At 42.5% G+C, this 24,936-nt stretch overlaps 1 protein-coding gene across 1 annotated transcript; it reads left to right on the top strand.

Moving 5' to 3' along the window:
* The first annotated feature begins 1,031 nt into the window (after positions 1–1,031).
* PLA2G15 (phospholipase A2 group XV) lies at positions 1,032–24,588 on the top strand. The gene is made up of 6 exons (XM_069965899.1): positions 1,032–1,371; positions 5,855–6,011; positions 19,456–19,574; positions 20,720–20,818; positions 21,384–21,608; positions 23,124–24,588. The coding sequence occupies exons 1-6, from the start codon at positions 1,251–1,253 to the stop codon at positions 23,633–23,635; spliced, it is 1,233 nt and encodes a 410-aa protein (XP_069822000.1). The 5' UTR covers positions 1,032–1,250; the 3' UTR covers positions 23,636–24,588.
* Positions 24,589–24,936: the final 348 nt, after the last annotated feature.

Genomic DNA, 24,936 nt, shown 5'->3' with positions numbered 1-24,936 from the left:
TAGTGTTCAGCATGCGCCATGGTATAGTGTTCAGCATAAGCCATGTATAACATTTGGCATGCGCCATGGTATAGTGTTTAGCATAAGCCATGTATAACATTTGGCATGCGCCATGGTATAGTGTTCAGCATAAGCCATGTATAGCATTGGGCATGCGCCATGGTATAGTGTTCAGCATGCGCCATGTATAACATTTGGCATGCGCCATGGTATAGTGTTCAGCATGCGCCATGTATAACATTTGGCATGCGCCATGGTATAGTGTTCAGCATAAGCCATGCTATAGCATTGGGCATGCGCCATGGTATAGTGTTCAGCATAAGCCATGCTATAGCATTGGGCATGTGCCATGGTATAGTGTTCAGCATAAGCCATGTATAACATTTGGCATAAGCCATGGTATAGTGTTCAGCATAAGCCATGGTATAGTGTTCAGCATAAGCCATGGTATAGTGTTCAGCATAAGCCATGTATAACATTAGGCATGCGCCATAGTATAGTGTTCAGCATGCGCCATGGTATAGCATTGGGCATGCGCCATGGTATAGCATTCAGCATGTGCCATGTATAACATTAGGCATGCGCCATAGTATAGTGTTCAGCATAAGCCATGGTATAGCATTGGGCATGCGCCATGGTATAGCATTCGGCATGCGCCATAGTATAGTGTTCAGCATAAGCCATGGTATAGCATTGGGCATGCGCCATGGTATAGCATTCGGCATGTGCCATGGTATAGTGTTCAGCATAAGCCATGTATAACGTTTGGCATAAGCCATGGCTCTGATGTAAATGTTCAGTAGAAAGTAAAGGTAGTAAAGCATGAAGAAGCTGTAAAGCAGCGCAGTGCTGCATGAGAGCCGGGCTCCCCCATAACATGTCGGCTCCATCTCCCAATCATTAACCACAGATAGGAGGATAGCCCCTGTACATTGTCCCCGCACAGCTCAGCGAGAAGCGGCAGGAAAACAACACGTGACCGCCCGCTGTTGTCTTCCAGAGTCCAGCGTCTAGGTACAGGCATTACTAATCGATCGCACGCCTGGAGGGCTTCAAAAAGGATGCACTCCGTCATCTATTGCTTCTGTCTGAAACGTCGAGCAGGGATTGCATGGCAGCGACCGGGGAGAGTGTCGGGCTGTCTGTGAGCGCTGACACATAGAAGGAAGTGGCCGCCCGGCGCTCACCTTATTGTTGTCACTCTCGCAGTCATCTTCCTCGGGCTCTGCAGACACTATGCGGAGGCAGACATGTCTATTGGAGTAGGCTTGTCGAGTGTCGCTGTCTTCTTCTTGCTATGGTTACCGCCAGCCTCCAGCGCTCCATCCTGCTCTAGGTATGGCTGCATCCCGGGGCCACCGGTGCTGTTGGGTGAGTAGATGCTGGTCCTATGATCTCGTATATGGATAGCTGGTGTGTAGTATCAGGACACTGCTCAGAGTGGTAGAAGCATCATACAGATCAGTGTACTCCTCATCCCTGATACCATGCCTGCTGACAGTCACAGCGTCCACTACAGCCAGTCCAGGGGTTGTGGAGCCCATCCTGCTAGAGTGGTGATACTGGACAAAGCCCATTGAGGCTACACAGAGATTATAGCCACAAAGGGATCATGCAGCCCAAAACCAGCAGGGGTCACACTATGGGGCAGCTAAGGTCAGGGAATGGGGAATGCTGACACTTAATAGCCATCCTGTCTGTTAGGTGGTGGGCACTGGTCACAGGCCTCATTTAGTTACCTTTAACCCATATGAAGCATGATGTACATAGAACAAAATCTTTTTTTTTTTTTTTTTTTTAAATCACATGACTTGTGGACAGTATTGCCATGTTGCCCTAGCCTTAAACAGTGGGTCCCAAACCTTTCCATTTTATTTACACAGCTGACAGCAGCCTTGATCAGGAATACCTCCGACCAATAGGTTAGATATAATACTAAGTCATTTCTGTACAACTGAAATGCAAAAAGGCAGGGACTAAAAAAAAAATCAATGGGGAGAAGGGGTTAAAAAACATTTTGGGCAGAGTCCCCCGTTATATAGAACGTTGCACATTCTATATTATTCATCTGTTGAGCTCTGTGTAAAAGGTTGTTCGGAGTTATTATGTTGTACAGTGAATGATGTTTTACTGCCTGAACACTACATTCAGAGTTTTGCTGGCTTCCAGATAGCAGAGAGCAGTGCATTGTGGGATAACTGTGTTGTCAGGTCACATGAGCTGAACCGCCGCCTGCTGCACATGTAACCAGCAGAACTGTGAACCAGTACTGAAAGCTTCTATGTATAGTAATGGAGAAGGCAGTGGTGGGAAATGGCCTCAAATCTCTTCTGTGAACATACCTTATGGAAGCAATGCAGGAATATAGCTGTGTGTTATAGAAGATCACAAGACTGCAAAGGAATAAAGTTTCAAAAGAACAAAAAACAGTAGTATAATAAAGAGCAAATGACCCAAATGTGATGGTGGCATAAACATAACACTTCATAGAATAGAATGGAAACCATATTCAGCTAAGTTTCTTTTTTGTTTTTAACAGCATGGAAAAATAGTTTTGTGAAATAACTAAAAATAAGTTATGGCAAGTGACTGCTATTGTTGCGAGGCTGTAGCTTTGAGCAAGTCGGATACGATATTACCTAACCCAGTATAGCACAGTATGAGATATTATATAACTTCCTCCTTGTGGATTGTATGAAAGGGACTTCTGACAGTAAGTGATACAGCGATGTACTGTGACCACACCAGCCATTCACATGACTACAGACTTCAGCGATTAGTAGGGTCACATGCGTGTCTTCTTTAGGAATTCAATGAAAGCAATGCTAGCCTTGCTTCCTATGGGTGGGGTATAATTGCCATGTGATATGTACCACTGTGCAGTGTGTTGTACTGCAGTCTTATACAGCACTACAACTCAGGTTACCATGCAGTATGCTAGATGGTGTATTTGTAGGATATGTACGATAGTTAGGTGGCCTAATCACATACATGTAACCTCCCATAGACATGCAATCCAAAGTAGTGCTTTACCATAAGCTATGTTGCAGTGTGCTCTGCTGGGCACATGCAACTGTCTATTTAGCATGTATAATAACTGGGGATCCCTGGCCTGACAACTCAGTGACCTGTTCACACGTCCATAGTGCAGCCTGCAACTACAGACTTCACTACCAATGTGAATCAGTTGTGCTCTGTGATTCATTGGCCACTACACAGAACATAGAAATCCATGCCACAAGTTTGGGTCCACACTAGGACCTGGACTTGTACACACAGGGTCAATGAAATCTATTGGTCTTATGTTCGGTCAGCAACTGCAGAACTGCAACACCTTTTCCCCTTCAAACCATTTTGAGCTGCCTAAATACAGTAAGCAGGTGCTAGCTGTGTTATATAACAACCTTGATCTCTGTCAGTCCTGTAGCATCAACTAGAGCAATGGTCACTGAAGCACACTGTCACTCCACGAACCTCTGTTCTGTGATCATAGGGGTCTAGGTGGTTGACCTTTCAGCGATCAAACTTTTTCACCTGTCCTGTGCATATGTGTTAAATGCTTTAGGGTACAAACCCACTTGACGTATTTGCTGCGTGAATCAGTCTTAAAAATAAGCAGGCAAAACGCAGGTTGGCTTTATACGATTGTTCTGCGTTAAAATACGCAATTGCGTATTTTTGAAGCGTGAAGCTTGTTGTTAGCAAAGCATCAGTTGTTAACAACCTGTGCGAAAAACGCATGTAGCTTCACGCTTCAAAAATACGCAATTGCGTATTTTAACAACTGATGCTTTGCTAACAACAAGCTTCACGCTTCAAAAATACGCAATTGCGTATTTTAACGCAGAGCAATCGTATAAAGCCAACCTGCGTTTTGCCTGCTTATTTTTAAGACTGATTCACGCAGCAAATACGTCAAGTGGGTTTGTACCCTTAGGCCGCGTTCCCACTGAGGAAAGGTAGCTGAATTCCGCAACGGAATTGTCCGCCGCGGAATGCCGTTAGCCTCCCGCTCATAATGGGAGTCTATGGGAGGCGCGCGCTCCTGCCCTGTCCGCGCTGAAGAATGAACATGTTCATTCTTCAGCGCGGACAGGGCAGGAGCGCGCGCCTCCCATAGACTCCCATTATGAGCGGGAGGCTAACGGCATTCCGCGGCGGACAATTCCGTCGCGGAATTCCGCTACCTTTCCTCAGTGGGAACGGAGCCTAAATTGGAAAACCCTTTGAAGGCTAAAATGGGCCTGGACCATAAGGTAAAGAATAAACACAGTATTTAAAATCAGTGTTTAAAATCTAGTCTAGCTTTACCATTTCTGCCGCTTGAGTCAAAGACTAAAATGGCTACTTAATAAAGGTTTGTGTGCTGAAAATCTGCATCATATACCTGTATAAACAGTTTATTGTATACTTCCTATATAATCTTCATGTAATTATCAGTTATATTACTACATTCTCCGATCTGACTGCCTTGCATTTCCCATCTGTGTCCAGACATCATTTGCAGGTCATGTGGTCAATGGAGCCAACAGTACAGAAGACGCTAGATAGTATGGTTTATGGCCCCTAATGGCTCCTGCCTCCCCTCAGGGACCCTGCAGTCTACCCCACCCCCTAGGTGACATACAGATCTTGCCTCTGGCATCCGAAATGCAAAAAGAATTGCAGATCTTTTAACTAGTTTTCCCTTGTTTTAGTTCTGTTCCTGGTTTTAGCTAAAAAATACTGTCTACGTTACTTAGGGGTTAAAACGTTGTAGTTACAACACCCCATTTTTGACTCCTATACTCCCATCAATCAGACAGGCTGTGAAAGTTCCCGTTCCTGTCTGTAGAGAGAATGCAACCTGTCTCCATAGAAGTGAATAGGAACATGACAAATAACTAAACCTTGTTGTTCAGCCATTTCCAAAATCTCCAGAAGTCAAACCCTCACTTATCTTACTTTTATACCTGGTGTCATTGAGGGGTTATAGAGGTAAAATAGAGGTTGGCATTGAGAGACAACACCTTGTAATTGCCCGTGTTTCCTCCTCAGCAATGTGGAAGAAATGTGGCTGGACAAACAATTGTGCAATGACATATGACACCCAGAGAAGACATGCATATCTATCTATTTCTGTCTTCTACAACACAGTGCTTCCTCTATCGGACTGAAGTTCTACACAAACTTTTTGTATACGTAGGAAGTTTTTCTAATTAAAATTAGATGCAGTCTGGAAACACACATTCGGCTTTCTCAGGGAGGACAGAAAAAAGGAAACGGCATCGTTTTTGGATCCTGTTACATCCTGTTTTATTGGTAAATTTGCCCAACAAATGAACAGGATATTTTGAGAGGATGCAGTATCATGGTATGAACCTAGCCTTATATATTTTTTCTATCCTGGATCAATGTCTGGTCTTGACTACAAAAAAATTGCAAATATTTAGCAACAAGTTTCAGAAACTTTAACTCTTCTTTTTTTCTGAAAACAAGCGAATAGTGTAGAGAAAAATGTTGGTGTCAGCAGAGCCTGCGGAGTGTGCACAAAGTGTGAGAGGAAGATGTGAGAAGTTCAGTTTACACTTAGGTTTAGAAACTTCTATCCTACGAACGGTATTTCAGTGTCAGTATATAGTATACACTTATATGATAAAGAAATGAAACCAATAAACCACAACTGGTGCGTCACAAATATTCATCTTTGTAGAAACTTTATTTAATCTTTGTAAGTGATGTTTGGACATTAGACCTATGTGAGCATAGTTATAGTGCATTATAAATGCCATCAGGCGGAATTGTGGCATTGTGTGTTATGTTACTTTTTCCTTCTTTATCTACATTGATTTATCTTCTTTTCTTGTATTTCCAGTACCAGGTGACTTGGGAAACCAGCTGGAAGCCAAGCTGAATAAACCATCTGTTGTACATTATATGTGCTCTAAGAAGACAGACTATTACTTCACTCTTTGGCTCAATCTGGAGCTCCTACTGCCCTTAGTGATTGACTGCTGGATAGACAATATAAGGTGGGAACAAATGGTCACTGGCCCAGATATTACAGTGTCAATAGGAATAGGAGTAAAAATGACTCTTGAAAAAGGAACCGGTGCGGTTCCGAAACGCGTTGGGTCTTATTAAACTTTCTTATACCCTATTTCCATCATTTCTCTCTGGACCTGCGCCCCTTGATCCGTGATTTGTGGTGTTGGAGGTTTTTACATTAATAGGAATAGGAGAGAAGTGTAAAATAGACATTTAGGGGGAGATTTATCAAAAGGTGTAAAATTTAGACTGGTGCAAACTGCCCACAGCAACCAATCACAGCTTAGCTTGCAGCTCTGGTGAAAGGAAAGCTGAGCTGTGATTGGTTATTGTGGGCAGTTTGTACTAGTCTAAATTTTACACCCTTTGATAAATCTCCCCCTTTTGTCTTTAGGTATACAGGGTGATGAATCATCTACAGTTTCTATACTCTCGTAAGCTAAATCGCTTTGTCTGCATGTTAGAACAATAAGTTGTCATAGACAGGCTGGTGCAGTGAACTTTACAGTATACCGAGTAACTGCTGTATGTTTTATCCCCTACTGTACTACTTATAGGGTTATTCCCACCATAGACATTTATGGCATATCCAGCCACACACATCTATAGATTAGGGGTCCCACACAAATTACACCTGCTGCTGGGTTGTTGCCCTCCTACGACCTCCTCCACTTCTCCTGGTGTACTAGCCTGACTTCTGGTAGTGCCTCTGGACACTACGCTGACAGGCACAGTGGCATTGATGTTCCATCCTGGGTGAGCTGCACTACCTGAGCCACCTGTGTGGGTTGTAGAGTCTGTCTCATGCTACCACGAGTGTGAAAGCACCACCAACATTCAAAAGTGACCAAAACATCAGCCAGAAAGCATAGGTACTAAGAAGTAGTCTGTACCCCCCCCCCCTTCAGAACCACTCCTTTATTTAGTCTTGTTAATTTCCAATGATTTCCACCTGTTGTCTATTCCATTTGCACAACAGCAAGTGAAATTGATTGTCAATCAGAGTTGCTTTCTTGAGTTGCGTTTATGATCCGTTTACACTAAGCGATAATTCGCCCAATCAATCATTTAACAATTTTGAAGCGATGATTTGGTTTTTATAACGATCAGCGTTTAGACGGCTAAAACGTTAGAAAAATCTTTATTTCAATTGTTTTAAGATCGTTTAAGCCCATCTTACACATAGGGTGAATCATTGAAAGACTGTTTACACGAAGTGATCTGCAAAGTTTAAAGAACACAATGAACGATTTCTCGCTCATCACTTAATCGTTCACTGTGTTTACACAAGCTGATTATTGCTCAAATGTGATTGTTGCGAAAATTTGAACGATAATCATTCTGTGTAAACACTCCATTACACAGAGAGATTTATCTGACCAATTTGGAAGCAAAAGCCCGAAATGGATTTGAAAAGAGGAGAAATCTCAGTTTTTTCTTTATGATCTGTTCTCTGTTTATAGTCTGTTCCTGGTTTTGGCTTCAAAAATCTGCCAGCTAAATCTCTGTGTACACTCATCATGAGTGGACAGTCTGATTTCACAGAAGTTTGATTTCTGCTGAAGTTTGATCACTGAAATGCGATCCTTAGCGTGAAAATTCAAACGATAATCGTTCCGTGTAAGCGCACCATTACTTGGACTTATATTGTGTTGTTTAATGGTGCGTTTACACATAGCAATTATCGTTTGTATTTTCACGATAACAATCACCTTTGAGCGATAATCTGCTTGTGTAATCACAGCGAACGATCAAGCGACGAGCAAGAAATTGTTCATCGTGATCTTTCATCATGTTCTCTAATCATTACTGGTTGCTCACTGAAAATTCGCAAATCACTTTGTCTAAACAGTCTTTCAAAGATTCACGCTAAATGTGAGATGGCAAGCGTTTTTAAAGCGATCATAATAACGATTTATCTCTTCGTCTAAACCAGGGATGGGGAACCTTCGGCCCTCCAGCTGTTGCGAAACTACAATTCCCATCATGCCCGGACAGCCGAAGCTAAATCTTCGGCTGTCCGAGCATGATGGGAATTGTAGTTTCGCAACAGCTGGAGGGCCGAAGGTTCCCCATCCCTGGTCTAAACGCTGATCGGCATGAAAACAAAATTGTCCTAAAAAAAATCGTTAAATGATCGATTGAGCAATTTAAGTGTTCTCTTTATTTTTTTGAGCAGTGTATAAAAAGTAACTTTTGTGTTGCTTTGTTTGTTTTTTTTTTTTCAATCCCTTTCACTCCCCAGAAGGACATTAAGCCTTCCGGGTCTTTTTCTTTCTTTTCTTTGTTCTCTAGTATTCCTGGAAGGACACACCATGTGCCATTTGGAGGCCAGTGACTTACTTGCACTGTCACATGCTTTTATGGCATTGGTCCCAATGCAGAAAGGAATATTTCAGCATTCAGGTCCCAGTGCTAAACATGGCACACCCTTTTACTGCTGTGCTTACTATTTTTTTGTGGCAGGAAGCTGATCATTATAGCTGTCTGTCACTGCAAGAAGATCAGGCAACAATGTCAGCCTGATCTCTTTAACAGTTGAACCCTATACATAGTGATTTGTCCCTAAAGACAACAGCTTGTGTGAATATTTCCAGCAACATGGAGCATCAGCAGCTAGAGCAAAGTAGTCAAGGTTTTGGTCATCTAGGGGTTAACCTCTTAAGGACCCATGACGTACCGGCACGTCATGGATCACTGTCACTTAAGGACCCATAACGTACCGGTACGTCGGCCCTTTAAACGGGCGCCGCGGCCGGCCGGGTCCCGATCGGGGGAGATAGCCTGCTATAATACATAGCAGGCCATCTCTCCCTGTCGGCATGGAGGGTTGTTAACCCCCCCCCATGCCGACGATCGCCGCTATTGGCTGATAAGCCCATAGCGGCGATCGGAACCTTTCCGGGCCATCGGTGGCCCGATGACCCGGAAAAAAATGGCGGTCGGTGCTGTCCGAGGACGGCACCGACCGCCATTACTGTAAAAAGTAATGGTGGTCACGGTACCACCGTCCCGATCACCGTGAACGGCCGGCCAGCCGGCCAGCCGTTCACGGCGATCAAAGTCCCCACAAGTAATAAATACCTGCTCCGGACCACTCAGCTAGGTAGCTGAGGGGTCCAGAGCAGGTATTTGTACATTACTCACCTGTCCCGGGGTCCTGATCGGCGTCTTCCGGGTTCCCGGCGTCCTCTTCATCTTGTCGGGACTTCGGCTTCTTCCGTGAGTCCCGATCGGCTTTTTCCGGCTCCAGCGTCGTCTTTTTTCGTATTTTTCCGGCTCCAGCGTCGTCTATTTTCGGATCTTGCGCTCTGCTGCCCCCTAGCGGCTGATAAGTGTAATACACGTATCAGCCACTACAGGGATGTTCAGAATGTAGTAAAAAAAAAAAAAATTTTTCCCAATTTTTTTTTTTTTCTATTTTCCCGCACCCTATCGCCGCTGAGTGTTGATCAGCATCGCACGAAAGTGCGCTGCTAATCAGCAACTCCTCCTTTTTGGCGTAGGGTGGTTTTTTTTTATATCCTACTGCCACGGTCTGCTGATAAGTGCCGAACATAAGTGCGGCATTTATCAGCAACACCATTTTTGGCGTAGGTTTTTTTTGTATACTTACTGTAAAAAACACGTAAAAAAACACTACATTACACCACACTACATTGAATAAAGTTTTACACTACACCACTACATACCCCATATACCAATCCCCATATAAAGATGGCCCCCAGGGTGTTTTCGGTATCGGACGCATACGTTATTATTGCCTCCGACACCGAAACAGCCAGTGAGGATGAATGGGGGGTCCTTTGTTCCTCCATTCATCCTCATCCTCCTCATCATCCAGTGACGTGTCTGGGAGTAGCGTAGCGTACGCTGCCCCCCAGACACGTCTTTTCTGCCAGTACCGTCCCAATAAGAGATGACGGTATGGCGTGAAATTCTACAAACTCTGTGAGAGTACCTCAGGGTACACTTACAGATTTAGGGTACGTGCTCACTGTGGAATGGCGAAGGATAACCCTTCGTGCATTCCGCAGCTGGCACCCGCCGGCGGACTGATGCAGGGGCGCGTCTCCGCCCGTGTCATAGACTATCCTATGCATGGGCGGATTCCATCATCCGTCATTCCATCAACACGTTGGACGCAGAGCGGAATCCGCCCGTGCATAGAATGGAGTCACGGACGGAGACGTGCGCCTGCATCAGTCCGCCGGCGGGTGCCAACTGCGGAATGCACAAAGGGTTATCCTTCGCGATTCTGCAGTGTGCACGTACCCTTAGAGTGTATGAAGGAAGGGACACTCGAATCCAGCCCCCAGATGCCCCCTCCCCCCCCATCCTCGGAGTTAGTGGGGACATCGTCCGGGAACTGATCTTCCCACTGCTGGATAAAGGTCACCACCTGTACGGGGATAACTTTTATACCAGCACCCCCTCTTCCGGTCCCTCACTGCCCGAGCTACTGTAGCTTGCGGCACGATCCGAACATATCAGAAGTAGTAATAGAGCCCTAATATTTAGCAGCCATGGAGCGGACCCAGCGCTTCTGGATATGAAGGACCCCGTATCGCACCAGGACAACATTTTCCAGGTGACGTCCCCCACACTGGAGAAAGGGAGACCCCAGAAGAAGTGCAGAGTGTGGGGTAACAGGGGGATCAGGAAGGACACCATCTTCCAGTGTGACACCTGTCCTGATCCCCCCAGCCTCTGCATACTGGATCGCTCCAAGGCGCACCACACGTCATTGGGGTTCTACATTATCTAAATTCTGTCCCTTATTCCTATTTCAGGGGTCACGTTGATCCAGGGATTATTCTGATCGCCATTATGGAGTCGGGAAGGAATTTTTCCCCTGTGATGAGGCTACTGTCGTCTGCCTCACGAGGGGTTTTTGCCTTCCTCTGGATCAACACAGGTTGAGTTTGATGGACACCTGTCATTTCCAACCTTATAAACTAATAATTGGCCTAATACCCCCAAATAAATTAGAATTGTCCCTTTTCCCCAGCTAAATAGGTATGGCCGCCATTCCCATTAGAGGATGCCATGATGCAATTACAAAGCCTCTGTGCGGCCAGGACAGTAGAAACCCCCCACAAGTGACCCCATTCTGGAAACTACACCCCATAAGGAATCTAACAAGTGGGGCAGCGGGTATATGGCCCCCTGGTGACGGCCACATTTGGGACGTGAAAATGAAAAAAATGGTATTTTTTATTTTCACGGCACATGTTCTACACATGTGCCCATCACTAGTGGGGTCCATATACTCACTGCACCCCTTGTTAGATTCCTTATGGGGTGTAGTTTCCAGAATTGGGTCACTTGTGGGGGGTTTCTACTGTTCTGGCAGCACAGGAGCTTTGTAATTGCGACATGGCCTCCATCCCCCATTCCAGCCTCTAAATGGCGCTCTGTCCTTTTGGTGACTTGCCCTGTGCCCATATGGCAAATTATGTCCACATGTGGGGTATTTTCGTACTCAGGGGAAACTACCCTACACGTTTTGTGTTCATTTTCTTTTTTAACCCCTTGTGGAAATGGAAAAAAATCAAGGCTAGACCAACATTTAGTGTAATTTTTTTTTAATTTTTACTCTAAATCATTGATCTTGTCTTGATTTTTTTCATTTTCACAAGGGGTTAAAAGATAAAAAAAACACAATGTGTAGAGCAATTTCCCCTGAGTACGGAAATACCCCACATGTGGACATAAAGTGCCATGCGGGTGCAGGGTAAGCCTCCAAAGGGAAGGTGCGCCATTTGGTTTTTGAAGGCTGGATTTGGATGGAATGGATTTCGAGGGGCCATGTTGCATTCAAAAGGCCCCTGTGTTGCCAAGACAGTTAAACCCCCCACAAGTGACCCTATTATGGAAACTACACCCCTCAAGGAATGTAACAAGGGGTGTAGTCAGCATATGGACCCCACTGGTGACGGGCACAAATGTGGAACAATGTGGCGTGAAAATGAAATATTAAATTTTTTACACTATAATGTTGGTCTAGCCTTGAATTTATCATTTTCACAAGGGGTTAAAAGAGAAAAAAACAACACAAAATGTGTAGAGCAATTTCCCCCCGAGTCTGTTAATACCCCACATGTGGACATAAAGCGCCATGTGGGTGCAGGGCAAGCCTCAGAAGGGAAGGAGCGCCATTTGGATTTTAGAGGTTGGATTTGGCTAGAATGGATGATGAACGCCATGTCGCATTTACAGAGCCCTCGTGCTGCCAAAACACTGTAAACCCCCCACAAGTGACCCCATTATGGAAACTACACCCCTCAAGGAATCTAACAAGGGGTGCAGTGAGGATATGGACCCCTGGATGACGGGCACATTTGTGCCATGAAAGTGAAAAAATGAAAATTTTCACTTTCACGTCACATTTTTCCACATTTGTGCCCGTCACCAGTGGGGTCCATATGCTCATTACACCCCTTGTTAGATTCCTTGAGGGGTGTAGTTTCCAGAATGGGGTCACTTGTGGGGGGTTTCCAGTGTCTTGGCAGCACGAGGGCTCTGTAAATGCGACATGGCCCTTGAAATCCATTCCAGTGAAATCCAGCTTCCAAAAGCCAATTGGCGCTCCTTCCCTTTGGAGGCTCGTCCTGCGCCCGCTTGGCACTTTATGTCCACATGTGGGGTATTTCCGTACTCGGGAGAAACTGCGCTACATGTTTTGTGTTTTTTTTTTCCTTTTATCCCTTTGTGAAAATGAAAAATTGAAGGCTAGAACAACATTTTAGTGTAAAAAATACTTTAGTCTTTTTTCAAGCCATATTGTTTGGAAAATCTGTGAAGCACCTGTGGGGTCCAGATGCTCACCGCACCCCTTGTTACATTCCTTGAGGGGTGTAGTTTTCTAAATGGTGTCCCTTTAGGGGTGTTTTTTAGGTTTTGGCACCCCAGAGCCTCTGCCAACCTGAAGTGGTACAGTCAAAAATGACCAAAAATAACGGAGCCATTGAAATTCACTAGGCGCTCCCTTATATCTGAGGCTTGTGGTTGCGTCAAATAGCGCAATAGGGCCACATATGGGGTATTTCTATAAACTGCAGAAACGGGGCAATCAATATTGGGGTGCATTTCTCTGGTAATAGGTTTATAATTATGAAAAATATTGGATTACAATAAAATCTCTGCACAGAAAATTAAAATTTTCAAATTTCTTACACACTTAGCTTTTATTTCTGTGACTCCCCTAAAGGGTTAAAAAACTTTCTGGATGTGCTTTTGCAGAGTTTAGGGGGTGCAGTTTCTGAAATGGGGTGCTTCGTGGGGCTTTCTAACACAGTCCCCTCAAATACACTTTAAACCTGAACAGTTCCCTAAAAATATCTGATTTTGAAATTTTACTGAAAATTTGGAAATTTGCTGCTAATGTTTTAAGCTTCCTATTGTCTAAAAAAAATGAAATATAGTTTAATAAATGCCGCCAACATAAAGTAGACATGTTGCTAATGCTATTTAATATATAATTTATGTGGTATAACCATTTTCTGTATAAGCAGAAAAGTTTTAAAGTTGGAAAAATGCATTTTTTCACAATTTTTCACGCTATTTTGGGTTTTTTCATAAAGATTCGTTATAAGTATCGACTCCAATTTACAAGAAATGTGAAGTACAATATGTCACGAGAAAACAATCTCAGAATCAGCCGGATAGGTAAAAGCATCCCGAAGTTATTAATGAATAAAGTGACACTGGTCAAATTCATAAAATTTGCTCCGGTCCTTAAGGCCATTTCAGGCCCGGTCCTTAAGGGGTTAAAGACCAGAATAAATATAGAATTCAGTGTAAACAAAACAATCCAGATTTATTATGTGAACAAAGCCTCAAGGTTATCTATCCCTTGACACATACTGATGTAATTGTAAATGAAGGCCCTGAGGAATTGTGGGTACTTTTATGCACTAGTATGTTAGTGATTGTGTAGGCAGTGCTACCTTGCCCATGTGGTCATCTCTGGTACTACAAGGCTACAGACTTGCTACAATTGCAGGGTCTTTTAGGTGTTTTACCCTTTTATTTTCATAGATTACCTTGTAAGTGAGCATTATTTACAAGGTAATCTATAGAACCCTTGATTTCAGAGCACTTTAAAGGGGAACTCCGGATAAGAAAAATTTGTTTTCTATTAAAAGTACATTAAAAGTTATATAGATGTGTCTATACAATGTCTTACTGTACCTGTACGGTTCTTCCACACTGGTATCTAAGGGGAAAGGTTTATTATGAAGATCAGAATACCCCTGTATAAAAAAAAATTCAGTGAAGAGTTAGGACATGATTATACAGTGTTTTTTGTGCGGATTCCAAATCAGTATCTGCATTAAACTTGACTCCTATTGCGTGCTGATGCACTTTGGTAAAGATCTGCTACATTTAATTTGTCATTGCTGTATCAAAAAACTCCCATCACCATGTGTTATCCTTTATGATTCCAAATATCTTTGTAAATTGCTTTTATCAAAAATGACTTAGTCCAGAAAAACATCTCTGAAGCCTTGGCCTATTGTGAAAATCTGTCTCTAGCAGCAGCCTTGGCAAGATAGAACACAGGAACTGGGGGTGGGACAACCCATGTGCCTGTGCAGGAGAGGGAGAAAGCCGTGGGCTGTATATCTGCAAGCTGTGAGCCTCCAGAGGACCTGTACTGTCCCTACAATGTAAAAGTTCCCCTCCCGTCTTTGCAGCAGGGCTTATTGTAACCCTTGCTTTGCTGCTGTTTCTTTCATTTCTCTTTGCACAGTTTATCAGTAACCTCTTCTCTCCACTACAAGCAATATATAGCAGTGTACTGTATAGATTTCCCCTAGCACATTGTAGCCTGTTTTCACCAGCCTTATGTACAGTGGGGAAAAAAAGTATTTAGTCAGTCACCAATAGTGCAAGTTCCACCACTTAAAAAGATGAGAGAGGCCTGTAATTGACACCATATGTAGACCTCAACTATGGGAGACAAAATGAGAAAAGAAATCCCGAAAATCACATTTTCTGATTTTGTAAGAATTTATTTGCAAATTATGGTGGAAAATAAGTATTTGGTCAGTAACAAAATTTCATCTCAATATTTTGTTATATATCCTTTCTGTGAGTTTTCACAAGGTTGGCACACACTGTTGTTGGTATGTTGGCCCATTCCTCCATGCAGATCTCCTCTAGAGCAGTGATGTTTTGGGGCTGTCGCTTGGCAACACGGACTTTCAACTCCCTCCAAAGGTTTTCTATAGGGTTGAGATCTGGAGACTGCTAGGCCACTCCAGGACCTTGAAATGCTTCTTACGAAGCCCCTCCTTTGTTGCCCTGGCGGTGTGCTTTGGATCATTGTCATGTTGAAAGACCCAGCCATGTTTCATCTTCAATGCCCTTGCTGATGGAAGGAGGTTTGCACTCAAAATCTCACGATACATGGCACCATTCATTCTTTCATGTACCCGGATCAGTTGTCCTGGCCCCTTTGCAGAGAAACAGCCCCAAAGCATGATGTTTCCACCTCCATGCTTTACAGTAGGTATGGTGTTTGATGGATGCAACTCGGTATTCCTTTTCCTCCAAACACGACAAGTTGTGTTTCTACCAAACCGTTCCACTTTGGTTTCATCAGACCATAGGACATTCTCCCAATACTCTTCTGGATCATCCAAATGCTCTCTAGCAAACTTCAGACGGGCCCAGACATGTACTGGCTTAAGCAGTGGGACACTTCTGGCACTGCAGGATCTGAGTCCCTGGCAGCGTAGTGTGTTACTGATGGTAGGCTTTGTTACATTGGTCCCAGCTCTCTGCAGTTTATTCACTAGGTCCCCCCGTGTGGTTCTGGGGTTTTCGCTCACCGTTCTTGTGATCGTTTTGACCCCACGGGGTGAGATTTTGCGTGGAGCCCCAGATCGAGGGAGATTATCAGTGGTCTTGTATGTCTTCCATTTTCTAATTATTGCTCCCACAGTTGATTTCTTCACTCCAAGCTGGTTGCTTGTTGCAGATTCAGTCTTCCCAGCCTGGTGCAGGGCTACAATTTTGTTTCTGGTGTCCTTTGACAGCTCTTTGGTCTTCACCATAGTGGAGTTTGGAGTCTGACTGTTTGAGGGTGTGCACAGGTGTCTTTTTATACTGATAACAAGTTTAAACAGGTGCCATTACTACAGGTAATGAGTGGAGGAAAGAGGAGACTCTTAAAGAAGAAGTTACAGGTCTGTGAGAGCCAGATTGTTGTAGAGTCTTGATTGTTTGTAGGTGACCAAATACTTATTTTCCACCATAATTTGCAAATATATTCTTACAAAATCAGACAATGTGATTTTCGGTATTCGTTTTCTCATTTTGTCTCTCATAGTTGAGGTCTACCTATGATGTAAATTACAGACGCCTCTCATCTTTTTAAAGCGTAACTGTCATATTTTCTTTTTATTGCAGAAATCAGTAGTATAAGCGATTTTTAAGAAACTCTGTAATAGGTTTCATCAGCCAAAAAAGCCTCCTTCTGTACTCTAGAAGCAATTTCCCAGCCTCCCCCCCCCCCTGACTTATCTGTGCATATCAGGCAAACATGTCTTCATTACAGAGAAGCCAGTGAAGACGGGCTCTGCTCTCTCCATTCTATCCTTATGGAGGGGGGAGGGGCCGAGGGAGATGAGGGAGCAGGAAGAGGTGACATGAAGGTCAGCTGTTTGTAGACTGTCTGGGCACCTAAAACGCTGGATTCTGGGGTCAGAAAGGTCAGTGCTTATCTATGAACTTGCTGAGAGAAAATTGCAGGGTGTTGTGCTTTGCAAGACTGCTCCGTGCTCAGTCACTCCTAACAGCCCCTCCCCTCTCCATAGCCACATAATGGAGACAGAAATCCTGCTGCTTCTGAAGGGAGGCTGGGAGATTGCTTTTTCAGTCCAGAAGGAAACTCTTTTGGTTTATAAAACCTATTACAGAGTTTCTTAAAATCACTTGTACTGTTGATATTTAATGTTTTTAAAAAAATGACCCTGAAATGACAGTTACGCTTAAAGTGGGAGAACTTGTACTATTGGTGACTGACTAAATACTTTTTTTTCCCCCACTTTAATAGAATAGCAGAGAGGAGTATATCATGTGTTGTGCTGTGATTGGCTATAGCAGTAAGGGAACAAAATTTATGGGTGACATTTATAAAGTCCAGTTAAATAAAGCCCCACCCCCATTCACCCTGCCAGTTTTACTAAATTTGAAAGAAAATGCGCCTGTCGCAGGGTAGGTTCAGAAAGCCACGTATGATCTGCAGAAGGTGTAGATTTTTCCATGATTTACATCTGTTTCAAGGCATAAATTATGATAAATTAGGGGCTGGGGGAAGCCTCCTCTCCACCCTGGCACACCCTCTGCCCACACATAAGATTAGCAGGCTGTTCGCCATGGAAAAATCTGCACCTTTTCTGTGGTGTATGCCAGGGCATAGATTGATGAAGTTGTGTACTACTGTCAAGTAGCCCATCCTTGCCCTGCTCCCTGAAATGGAGTGAAGGAGAAATAGCTGTGCACCATTAAGGGGACTCTCAGCAGTGAGGGCACCAAAATGACAGTGTCGCTACATTAAAGGGTGCATGTTTTTAAAAAGAATTTCAAACGATAGGCTTTAAACTACGATACGGTATTTTTGGATACAGGTTTGAAAATCATATTGTGTAAACGTGCCGTGTAGCTGGATGCAGATTAGCGCAATAAAATCTTGTTAAAATCCGCATTACTCAAGTATATGCCACAGACTCAGAATTTTGTGACTTGCTTTTCTCCTGTGGGTTAAAAAAAATTCTATTTTGTGGATGTTCAGCTAAGCACAGGTGGACATACGTGCTGACATTTAGTTACAAAGCATAGCACCACCTGGTGTTCAAATGTGCATGTACTAACTACCGTATTTTCTGGCGTATAAGATGACTTTTTAACCCCGAAAAACCTCCTTAGAAGTGGGGGTTCGTCTTATACGCAGGGTATGGTCCTCCCGTACGGTGGGGGGGGGGGGCTCAAAAATGGCCACATCCTTACCGTATTCGGCGACCACTATAACAAAACAAACAATTCTACTCACCTGTGACCCGTTCCTGGTAGCCGCACGTCTCCAGTCCTGTTCCTGGCGCAGGCAGTGTGAGTCGGAGACAATCGGCTGCCGGGAGAGCTTCGCTAGAATGACAGAGGCTTCGGGGGCTTCCTTTGCTTCTGTCATTCTCCCGAAGCTTTCCTGGCAGACGAGCGTCTCTGATGAGACGCTTTGCTGCCTAGGAGAGACTCGGGGACCTCCATCACAGGCAGTGCGCGTCACACTGCCTGCGCTGGAAACAGTATGGGGGATGCGCAGCTGCTGGGAACCTGTCACAGGTGAGTTAGTTGTTGTTTTTTTTTAGCTGCAGGTAACCTTTGCATGACCGTAGCAGGGCTCCAGCTAGTAAACCCTGCTGCAGTCAGACAGGGGTTAACATTTTCCGGCTTACAAGACAAACCTATGAAAATCTCCCTCAAAGTCAGGGGTTGTCTTATTTGCCGGAAAATATGGTAGCTGAGTTGTGGTGGACGCAGCCAGGTCTCATGGCCATCTTCCAAAAGAAAAGCCTTTCTACTTGTATGGGAAGAAGCAGAGTCTCTGTGACATGGCAGCCCATTTTGTTAGCATTATAAAGCTAGACCGCTAGTGTCAGCAGCAGCACCAGGCGGGAACACATGGAAGCAGGGACAGTGATAAAATATTTTGCGCTTTTTTTTGGGGTTATTTATTTTTTACTAGAATCTCTACAGGTTAATTTAAGTCGGTGGTTAACCGCCTTTCAGGACATATAGTCAGATCCTCCACTCCAAACCTTGGGTATATTCAGGCGCAGATCCAAGATGGGCAAGATAAAAGTAGATAGAACTATAAAAATTTATTAAAACAACGACACAACGCGTTTCGAAGTCGTGCTGACTTCTTTCTCAAGAGAGAAAGAAGTCAGCACGACTTCGAAACGCGTTGTGTTAATAAATTTTTATAGTTCTATCTACTTTTATCTTGCCCATCTTGGATCTGCGCCTGAATATACCCAGGGTTTGGAGTGGAGGATCTGACTATTTGTTTACCGGTTTGGTCTCTGGGAGTGGCTGCGGTCCACACACATGCGTTACTGAGTGTTGTGCCTTCCATATGCACAACCATTACAGGTGAGAGTCTCCAATTACTCGCCTGTTTTTTTGCACATTTGCCATCAGACTTCACACTATGGAGCGCTGTCCACACTTCTCTTTTCTTTCAGGACATATGGAATGAAAATGATTCATGGTATGACCTATTTTAAGATAAAGTGGAAAGTGAAAGCTTCTATTCAAATATATATGCAGACATTTTTGTAATATCCTCTTTTGTAATATACTGCTATATCATGCAGTAAGAGTGATTTATTTTTTTCCCTCTGTCCTTTTTTTCAGATTGGTTTATAACACAACCACTAAGACTACTGCTTCACCCGAAGGAGTTGATATACGTGTCCCAGGCTTTGGCCAGACATACCCTTTGGAGTATTTGGATCCTAGCAAAAGGAGTGTAGGTAATGGCAATGTGTTCTGCATTCTTACATACCCTTGGCCCACTGTATAGCTGATCTCCAAAGTGTGTATTGTTTTTATCCGCACATGCATGACTGAGAACATTGGCAATTAATGGTTATCTGTATCCCTTCTCATGGCTACCACACTGATTCTATGTACTTTGTTTTGTGGCTGAGCTATTTAATGGACTTAATAAAAGCTGATCCATTCGTACTGTTACATGTGCCTACATACACATACTGTATAGTTTATAAATGTTAAGGTAAGGTCTCACGTGGTATATAAAAGATCTTCCCAAGCTGAAAATCTGCTCTGTTTTTCAAATGAGCAGTACACCTTAAAATTAGCTCACTTTTATCCTGTGGATAGGGGAAATGTGTCTGTGGTGGTAGAACCCTTTTTAATGTGGGTTTATTACCTGTAAGGGAGCTGTGCACCTTGAAGGCTGTCAGAACATTAGATCTGCAGGCTGAGATATGGAACCTGTGTCTTGCTAGACCAGCCATGTGTTGGGGTTAGAACAATGGTAGTTGCTTGCCATTATTCCCTCTTCTACATATTAATATACACCAGCGGCAGATACCAGGCATAGATATGTATGTGTTTTATACATTGATACTTGAAAGATTCCATTTTTTATTAATATGTAAGGTTTTAAACTGATCAAAATACTCAAGGCCCCGATTACACCACATTTCTCTAGACATAAGCATCCATTGCCAGATGAAAGCTAAAAGGAAACTCTTTTGGCCATGATCAGTATACCAGAAAAGTATTGAATAGTATAATGAACTGCACTTTTCTTTCCTTCTTAGTCCAGTAATGAACATATATTTACACTTTTTGTTGCATTGTATGGTTTACTGGCCACGGTTGCTCTGGATGCTGAGCAGTGGCGTCCAACACCCATAAGCTAAAATGACATTTTAAGGATATATCACTGACAAGATCAGTGTTTTGTTTGAGAGTATCTGTCCTGCCGGTACACTGTAAATCTGTACTGTCTGATTTTTTTCTGTATAAGAACCCATCAAATAGTAAAGTGCTATGGAACATGTTGGCGCTACATAAATGCAATATTCTTATTAGTAAGTTCCAAACAGTATTTGTTAGTGATTCAACTTCTGTGAATGTTATTTTGCAGGTACATATTTCTACACTCTTGTTCAGAGTATGACTGACTGGGGTTACATTCGTGATGTAAGTGTAAGAGGAGCACCTTATGACTGGCGCAAAGCTCCTAGTAAGTATCTGAAGTTCATAAAAATGAAAGTATGCTGTGCAGGAGCAGCATACAATCATATTAAGCCAAGTGCGTACAGTTGCTCCAGATGAGACAAAAATCGGACAACAAGCATTTTGGATGATGCGCTTGTTTGTTTAAGTCGCCAATAGCATCTAGCTATATTAAAGCTGACTCGTTGCTTTTAATGGTGGAAAATGTGGTTTTGCCAATGCAGAGTGTTTTTGGAACCAAGGGAAACAAAGTGAACATTTGTAGCGTGATTTGAAAAGCTACAGTGCCCCCTATCAGAGACTATTTTTTCTAAATTAAAAAAAGGGCAAGCACATCAACTGAAGTTGTCTGAGTTTTTAATTTGAAGGAGCAGAATACTAGTCAGGACCCTCTTGAGTTGGTGAAGTTTAATTTCACTAACCCTGTATATTCTCCCAAAGGAATTATTTAACCTTTTATTAAGGAACCCTCTGTACTATCCCATTACAGTGATGACACGGAAACAGAAGCTGTACTGAATGTTAACTTAAATATTTGTCAATGTAAATGATGCTATGCACTTCTTTTCTAGATGAGAACACAGAATACTTTGAAGCTTTACAGAAGCTCATAGAAACTATGTATGAGGACTATAGGAGCCCAGTAGTGCTCATTGCTCACAGTATGGGTAATCTGTACACCCTTTATTTCCTCAATCACCAGACTCAGGCCTGGAAGGACAAGTATATCCATTCTTTTGTGTCTCTTGGTGCTCCTTGGGGAGGAGTGGCAAAAACGCTACGAGTTCTCGCTTCAGGTTAGTATGCAGGAATGATTCTAGGTGTAAACTTTTCAAACTAAAATAAATTACTGTGTTTGACCCAAAATTGGGAGGTGTTACAGGTTTTCAACTATATATACTGTGCCAAAAGGCAGCAAAGGACTCTCTATACCCAACTGCTTAAGGAATAAAACTTCTTTTTTTTGCACAGTTTTTATATATTAAAATTTAATTAGGTATATGTCATAGAACAGAAAAAAAATTGAAAATCTCAACAGAGTCTGGGGAGTGTACTAAAGAAAAATATTAATCTATTGGTGCAAAACATCCTGGACCTTTAATGCAGGGCAACTGTTAGGTCAAGAATGCCGAATGCAGAATCTGTCAGGTACAGAGCTGCAGATACAGGCAGATAGCTGTGACCCTTCAGCTTCCAAGGAAAAACACAATTTTATAACTTTTAAAATTACCATCAGCAAAGACAAAGGCATCATTTGCTTTCTCTCCCTATCACTTATCTGCCTATGTCTGCAGCTGCGTACCTGGTACAGACCTGACAAATTCCCTTTAATGGCATTATTAAGTACCCACCAGTGGCCACTTGGTGGTACCAAAGCACTTAAGATATGCTAAAGCATCCTTGATCCTAGTATTATAATATTTGCCATTCAAAGAAGCTACAGGTAACCTAACAAGGATGCTCGAGAAAGGCCCTAGAGTACTGAGGGACTGAAATGTGTTGTGGTTTTTTAATAAAACATGTTTTTAGATACTATTTTGTGGCCTACATGCTTCTGACGGCTGAAATGATACCTACATTGCACTCATGTTTTGCCTGATGAGAATTTTCTGAGCTGGCTTGATCTAAGCCAGTTTTCTACGCATATTCAAAAAACATACATAGTTGATACGGTTGGAAAAAGGTCCATTTACAAAGAAAGATCATCTGAAAGATTGTGCCAAAGATTTGAAGCCAAAGCCAGGAACAGACTATAAATAGAGATCAGGCCATAAGTAAAAGCCTGAGATTTCTCCTCTTTTCAAATCCATTCCTGGCTTTGGCTTCAGATCTTTGGCAGATAATCTGTCAGATAATCTTTCTGTGTAAATGGACCCTTAGGCTAAAATTGCTATGAGCTTTATACCAATTCCCATATTTAGGAAAACCAGTATTATTAATTGATGAAAACATATATAGTAGTTGTAAGGATTCTAGACATTAGTCGGGTATATTTTTCTTTTCAAGATTTGCCAGCAAAATGTTAAATTTGGGTAATGACTTTGCTTATTGATTGATACCTTGGGCAGAGGTATTTTTTTTTATTGGCTTTTACAAGATTAAATGACACACATAGCAAAAACAGGTAAACAGCAGAAAACGGAGTATTTTTATATTTTATTGCTTTGGTTTTATTGCATTGGCTAATTGTTTCCACCAAAGCCAGTGTAGGGGAAAATAAACTGCATTTAACAGTAATATATGTCTGAATCCATTTATTGGAAAATGTGCCCCCCTATAATTCTTTTTTGTTTTTGTTTTTTTATGTTCAGGAGACAATAATAGGATTCCAGTGATCAGCTCCTTGCGGATTCGTGACCAGCAACGCTCAGCTGTCTCCACCAGTTGGCTACTACCATATAATAACACATGGTCATCTGATAAAGTTTTTGTAACTACACCCAGCACAAACTACACATTGAAGGACTACCAGAATTTCTATAATGACATTGGCTTTAAGGAAGGCTGGATTATGAGGAAGGAAACTGAAAGTCTTATATCCTCACTTAGTCCTCCTGGGGTTACAGTACATTGCCTTTATGGAACTGGGGTTGACACTCCTGACTCGTTTCATTATGACTCTTTCCCAGACAAAGACCCAACTATCTTTTATGGGCCTGGAGATGGAACAGTGAACATAGAAAGTGCCTTAAGATGTAGTAAATGGTTAGGTCACCAGAAACAGAAAGTATTTCTGGCAGAGCTGCCAGGTAATGAACACATCGCCATGTTGTCAAACATTACCACTATATCCTACATCAAGAAGGTTCTTCTCGGCGTATAGCTTGCAGCTCCGAGGTATGTTAGCTGCCTTCTGTGCACTGTGGTTTCTGTAGTTTAGCATATCATTTGCTATACAAGATCAGATAAACTCTGCTTTATGTCAGACATGAAGTGAGAGTTTTATATGCAGTGCTAAGCATTCTTCTTTGAGGGACCTAATAGTATGTTTATTTATAGAGATGGTGCATTGCTGGAAGACTGTTTCATAGATTAATACAATTCTCTACACATTGTGTATTACTCAGGCTTTATTTATACTTACTAGTCCAGTTTTGCAACTGGCGGCCCACTTTATTGTAAAAGGGTTTGAACAAAATGTCACATTTCAGCTATTGTAATAAGTTTTATTATTGAAAAGTCTTTAATACGAGATACATTGTTCACAGTCACATTTTAAAAATAAAGTTTGATGTAGTCAAAAATATTTTAAAAAAAATTCAAATTGATATTTAAGTAGTGATTCTTTAAATATAAATTCCTCAGATTGCATTTTGATCACAATGCACAGATGGTTTACAGCACAGATGTTTATTTGTAAAGGAACAAATGACGTGTTTACAGAAATGTTGGATCTTTGACACTGTACCTCATTGATATTCTTGTTAAATATGTAAACTTGGAATATATATAATATTTGGGATTATTGCACATGGTTAGTATTCTCCCCTAAATATTGTACTTGGTTGTACTTTGCCTTAACGTTTTTAGGATGTTCAAGCACACATACTAGATATGCCATTCTCCATTTAGTACAGATTGTGGTAAAATGGTGAAGGTGTATTCTGCAATGTCTGCTTCAGTTGTTTGGAATCGGATCATGTGAAGCTTAAAACTGCCAAAATTTGTATATTCATGTGATACGTTTTCCTATTCTTAGTATGTGAATCTTTCTGTCTTAAACTTTAAATGTTTGCCTTTTGTGCCTCAAAATTGTAATAAATATGTTTGAAAATCTATTTTTTTTTACTTCCTGCAAATAACAGAATAAAAAAAAAGAAGCAAAAGGGCCAACAATGATGTGTAAAATGCATTGGTTAGATTTGGCTGCTAAACCTACACTTACAGAAAATCTGTCAGCATTCGGGCCCTACTCGAAGTGCTTACAGCAGGGATGGGGAACCTTCGGCGCTCCAGCTGTTGCAAAACTACAATTCCCATCATGCCTGGACAGCTGAAGCTAAAGCTTCGGCTGTCCAGGCATGATGGGAATTGTAGTTTTGCAACAGCTGGAGGGCCGAAGGTTCCCCATCCCTGGCTTACAGTGTGGTGTAATTGTAAGTCCTGTTGTGAGCATAGTACCTT

This window comes from Dendropsophus ebraccatus, chromosome 4 (genome assembly GCF_027789765.1).
Source record: "Dendropsophus ebraccatus isolate aDenEbr1 chromosome 4, aDenEbr1.pat, whole genome shotgun sequence".
Lineage (NCBI taxonomy): Eukaryota > Metazoa > Chordata > Amphibia > Anura > Hylidae > Dendropsophus > Dendropsophus ebraccatus.
Note: the sequence above shows the minus strand (reverse complement) of the source record. Positions and strands in the feature narration are given on the sequence as shown.

Coding starts and splice junctions, on each gene's coding strand:
- PLA2G15 (XM_069965899.1), top strand. CDS start 1,251: ATGTCTATTGGAGTAGGCTTGTCGAGTGTCGCTGTCTTCTTCTTGCTA. Junction 19,575..20,719: donor TCCTAGCAAAAGGAGTGTAG/GTAATGGCAATG, acceptor GTTATTTTGCAG/GTACATATTTCTACACTCTT. Junction 21,609..23,123: donor GCTACGAGTTCTCGCTTCAG/GTTAGTATGCAG, acceptor TTTTATGTTCAG/GAGACAATAATAGGATTCCA.